Source organism: Rhinichthys klamathensis, unplaced genomic scaffold, assembly GCF_029890125.1.
Source record: "Rhinichthys klamathensis goyatoka isolate OS25496 unplaced genomic scaffold, OSU_Roscu_1.1 h1tg000105l_1, whole genome shotgun sequence".
Lineage (NCBI taxonomy): Eukaryota > Metazoa > Chordata > Actinopteri > Cypriniformes > Leuciscidae > Rhinichthys > Rhinichthys klamathensis.
Window position 1 is genome coordinate 152,339 of NW_026606644.1, and position 5,162 is coordinate 157,500.

A 5,162-nucleotide genomic window follows, 5' to 3' on the forward strand; every position below is an offset into this window, starting at 1 on the left:
TATGGTACAAAGCAAACCGTGTCCTCTGAGCGTGGATAATGAACCACCTTCTTTTATTCGGTTCAGTCTATTTGCGAGTCATTTTGTCAAACGGAGGCGATGGAACCAGCGGAAATCTCCTGTGCGCTTTCCCGAGAGAATGCGCGCGGTCGTCACACGAATAAAGTTAGTTTGGCAAACACGAGTCTCTGGGGTCACGAGCGTTGAAAACAAGCATCTTTAATTAGTCTGTCAAGTGTATTACATTAATGAAATCCGACACTGTCGAGCTACGAATATGCAATTACATTCACAATTAAAGTTATAAGAAATAAAGGGGAAATTGACAAAGCAATTCATATTTCTCATTAGCTCATCTTGTAAATTTGTTCTCCCCGTGCGTTTACTTTAATTCAGTATGTTTACTACAAAGTATTTTCTGATCCACACAATTCAGTAATAAGGGTTAAAATAGAATTAGCCTATACTAAATTATGTCATAATTTCATGAGTAGCCTATGTTATGTTATTATTTTCTTTTTCATCCCTGATTCAAAATAGCCTACAGAGTCGGTTTAGTCCAAGCTGGTCATTTACTGTTCAGTTTGGTGGTTGACCAACATGTTCCAAACCAAGAGCAATTTGTTTGCAACTATTAAAAATAAAAATGTAAAGGGTAGGTGATTAGTTCCAGAATTTTTTTTGTCTCTTCACATGATAGCAATCACTATGTTAAGTGGTCTAAATGTAGACTTTTTATATATCATCTGTGGAAGGATAGGACCATAAAGTGTTCGTCCAATCGGACCGACTGCCTGTCAACATGTATTTTCGTTCTTCCGTGCACCAGCTCACGCGGACATCACACGTCATCAGCGTGTTTCATGGTCAGTCACCCAGCACTGCAACCACAAAATGTCACCTTTTACCAAGGGGGTAATCCATCGACCGGAAGTTGAAGCCGGCCGGGTGCCGCCATCTTGTAGCAGAACTTCACTTGCGTTAGCATTTCCATTGACTCCCATTCATTTTGGCGTCACTTTGACAACGAATAACTTTACATCTGAGGCGTTTAAAGACTCCATTTGTCCATTATTTATTTCTAAAGAAACACGACAATGTATAAAGGGCTCCATTACCTCCTATGTTACATTATGGCCCCGTAGAAACAGTTTTTGTAAAAATAGGCTAACGATTGCGTCATAACCACTCGACTCTCTGTCGCGCTGTACTGAAATGACCGTACAGACAGGAGGAGAAGCTTGCAGGCAATCGGGGGGACGTCCCGTCAAGGGACAAGCCCATAGATAATGAGTCCATAAAAGCAACGGAATACTTACTCCTGCTCACTCACGCCAAAGAACGCTTTGCTCAAGTTCCCCGTCTCTGCAAGATTAACGTTGGCCATTTTCACGCACAGCTACCAGAAGATTTACGTCAGTCAGACAGGTTGCTCACGTCATCAAGCTTAGTTTGAGTCGGTTTGAGTCTGCGCATCAGGAACGGAAGTGCTCAAAAATCGCTAAAAATGGGCTTCAACTCTCAACTGAGTTCCAATGAGATGGCTCTATCCACTTCTTATACTGTCTATGCCTTTTACAGTTCCACCTGGACCAAAACAATGAGCTTATGCTGTGTTTACACCATACTGTCATTTGAAAGAGATGGAAACCCGTGACGAAGTGAATCTGCAGCAGTCAGGTGATACAGGTCAGAGCTCTTTAAGTTGGTAATGGAGTGGTGCAGGTATGACGTCACTTTGTAGGCCAATCGCAGTTAGCATCACACTGGTTCCCTTTACAAAACCCAATAGTATTGTTCCATAGGCTTTCGGATTATTGCAAAAAAAAAAAAACAAGCTCTGTGATCAATACAAGTTTATGATACTTACACGTTTTGTCCATCAAGATCATTTTCACAGATGAACACAAATGTTAGGAATTTTGAAGCCTAAATGCAGTCGCCAGAAGTAAAAAGCTAAAGGTAGGCTATATAAAATAACTACACCACGGTCCCACGACTTAAACGTCACCATCACTGAGCTAGTTAAGAGTTAGACCAGAAAGTTTGAGTTAGAATAGTTTATAGGAGCACAATTATAAAAGCGAACTGAGCTTACCTGTTCGTTCTGATGACGTTTAATGTCCCCGGTAGCCTCTGTAGTCCCATTTAGCCGCTTGTTAGCAACCGCCTTTTTCGAGACACGTTATAGTTTTAAAAAATCGAGTCGAGTCGAGCTGGTACTGGTAATGGAAAAGCGCCATAAAGCAGAGCCGTTGGCTCTCGCGGTACTTTGATAGCATGCACCGATTGGTCTGCGCAGCAAGTGGAACACACATATTGTAATGTTATGTGCTTTCAGACATGAGGTAATTTAACGCCGTCTTGTGATGCTTTTGTTTCATCCTTACTGTACGTGTTCATGTGCTTTGGAGACGCTCTGGAGGGATGGTGGGATCTTATGCTTTCTAAACTAGCTTGCTATTGCTAGCTTCTCGAAAATTGCCTACCCTACCTTTAAGGTATGAATATGTGAAAATTCTCTATGTTAACCATAGATCTTAATTCATTCATAAATCGAATTCATAAATTACATGGCACAAAGCAATCGCATGATTTTGGAAAAAAATATAAAGGCTAGTGCACAAGTTGTATGGACTACATTTATGATATGTTTCTTGTTCTTTAGAGCTTGACAGCCCTCTGGTCACAGTCATCTGTCCTTTAATTAAAAAGAAGCATGGGCATTCTTCAAAATTTCCTTTTTTGTGTTCCATGGAAGAAAGAAAATCATTTTGTAAATGATTTTGCTTTCTAGCTGAGCTATTCCTTTAAAAAAAAATTTGTTCAGATATGACACCACACATGGGAGTGAACAGGAGCTTGAACACTCATGTCCAGGGAGTACAAGTCTCCATCACTGGAACAAACAGACAGGAACACATGCTATCCCACATGAACCACTAATAGAGAAGATGGATGCTCCTTGGAGAGAGAAACACCCTGTTTTGAAAAGGTATATCAAAATCTGAGACTTGAGAATGCAACTTTGACTTGTATTTTCTGTTCTTACAAATGTCCACACGATGGCAGTGACGGGCTTCAAATCAAGAACCAGTTCAGGAACAATCAAGATTTTTTGTTATTAAGGCTGTCTTTTACTTTAAAAAAAAATTAATTTCCATGGAAGAAAAATCAGACAAAGTATGAGGCTCTTTAAGAGTACAAACTCTTCTTTGATTATTTTTATTGAAGCATTTTCCTTAGGCCACATTATGTGGAAGATAAAAGCAGGTTTAGACAATGAAACGATTCACAGTACGCTAAAGGTCACGTGTTCTCACTCTGAGCAGAACTACAGGTCCTCTACAGGCTCAAATACTTGAAAGGTATATTTTTAGGCAGATAAAAAGGCACTTTGAAGCAGGTTATTGTGGGTTGTTCACATTAGATTAAGTTAGTTGGGAATGGGATACAAAAAAATGTGCTCCAGTTGGTGGGTGATAATGGTAAGAGATTTCTCTCCATCACTCCAGGTCATCGTGGTTCTGAGTGGACTCATTGATCACCTTAATAGAAGAGAAGAGCAGAAGTGTCCATTACAGAGAGAACTGAAATAATTTTTTTTAAACTGATTTCAGGTTTATTTAAAGTACAGAAATGTAATATTGGAAATTAGAGAGATTATTAGAGATTAATGGGAATTACAAAACATGAATAAAATAATGAACTTAATCCTGTGATATGCTTAATTTACTGAATGATAAAAAATACTAATATTTAACATAATACGTAAAGCATATATTAGGACAATTAACATTTATTTATTTATATTGTTTAATTGAATTATTTAATTCCGATCAAGACATGTTTTTGTGAGATACACCTATAGTAAGCATTTTGCTGATTTTCACACTTTCAATAAAGTGCTTTAAAACGTTTTACTTCTTTATAAAAATAGGGGGCCGTTCAGACAGAACACGCTTTGATTTTCCGATTCCACTGCGCTACTTTTCCGTTATTTTTCTATGTAAACACGCACTAGACTGACGTGTTTGACCGTTGCGCTCACGTCCTTCGCAGCGCCTCGCGCATGACAGCGTTTTAAAAATGCGGCACTCAAGTTAAAACAAGTTCAACTTTTAAAAGACGCATCCCCAGACCTTGCGGTTTTTCCCCATTCCACTGCCCGCATCTGCCATTTTTCCAAGCAAAAACGCGTTCTGTCGGAACCAGCCCTAAGAGTGTGTAAAAATGCAGTGATAAGTTAAGCACATACCTGGCCATCTCTGGTCTCAATGGTCTTAATAAGAACTTTCTTAGTAAATGTATTTTCAGTAACAGGCTTGGACTCGAGCATCATATCTGTGAAAATGCCATTTTTAATTAAACTGCACAAGGACATTTTTTTTCCATTGTGTTATGTATTGATGACTTGGTGTCTTACCTCTCAGACTGAAGGAGGAGAAGTTTGGAAGAGGGGGAGCAATTCTACATCCAAGAGAATAAAATGTAGAATTAATTTATAAAACCATATTCATAAAACAATAGTATCTCTTTAAAGAAGTCATGCAGTAATGCAGTAAAAGAGGTGTAAGTGTTCACCTGCTCTCCTCCCCTTCTAGAAGTTTCCTGTAGGTGGCGATCTCAATGTCCAGGGCCATCTTGACATTGAGCAAGTCCTGATACTCGTGCAGGTGTCTTCCCATCTCGTCCTTCATGCTCCGTAAGTCCTCCTCCAGCCGAGCGATGTTATCCTGGGAACTAGATGACTCCATTGCAAAGTTCTCCTCCATCTCTCTCATTTGACGCTCCAGAGATTCATTCTGCATTTTTTACATCAAGAAAAGATGTTATGGTAGTCGTGGAATGTCAGGTTTTTCTACACCAAGGTTCAGTGTTGTAATCAGATTACTTTTTTAAAGGATCGTGGGAAAAGGACTAGTTCACCAAAAATGAAAATGATGTCATTAATGACTCACCCTCATGTCGCTCCAAGCCCGTAAGACCTCCATTCATCTTCAGAACACAGTTTAAGATATTTTAGATTTAGTCCGAGAGTTTTCTGTCCCTCCATTGAAAATGTATACGGTATACTGTCCTTGTCCAGAAAGGAAATAAAGACATCATCAAAGTAGTCCATGTGACATCAGTGGGTTAGTTAGAGTGTGTTGAAGCATCGA

General features: G+C 39.3%; 1 protein-coding gene across 1 annotated transcript in view; it reads right to left on the reverse strand.

Annotated features, from left to right (window-relative positions):
- Positions 1-3,456: 3,456 nt before the first annotated feature.
- The window catches only part of viml (vimentin like), a 13,483-nt gene continuing 11,777 nt past the window's right edge, over positions 3,457-5,162 (reverse strand). Inside the window, exons 6-9 of the mRNA XM_056253427.1 lie at positions 4,585-4,805; positions 4,427-4,470; positions 4,259-4,344; positions 3,457-3,548 (exon numbers count right to left, since the gene is read on the reverse strand). Coding sequence (XP_056109402.1) covers positions 3,507-3,548; positions 4,259-4,344; positions 4,427-4,470; positions 4,585-4,805 — 393 coding nt within the window. The 3' untranslated portion in view covers positions 3,457-3,506. The remainder of the gene's footprint in view (positions 3,549-4,258; positions 4,345-4,426; positions 4,471-4,584; positions 4,806-5,162) is intronic.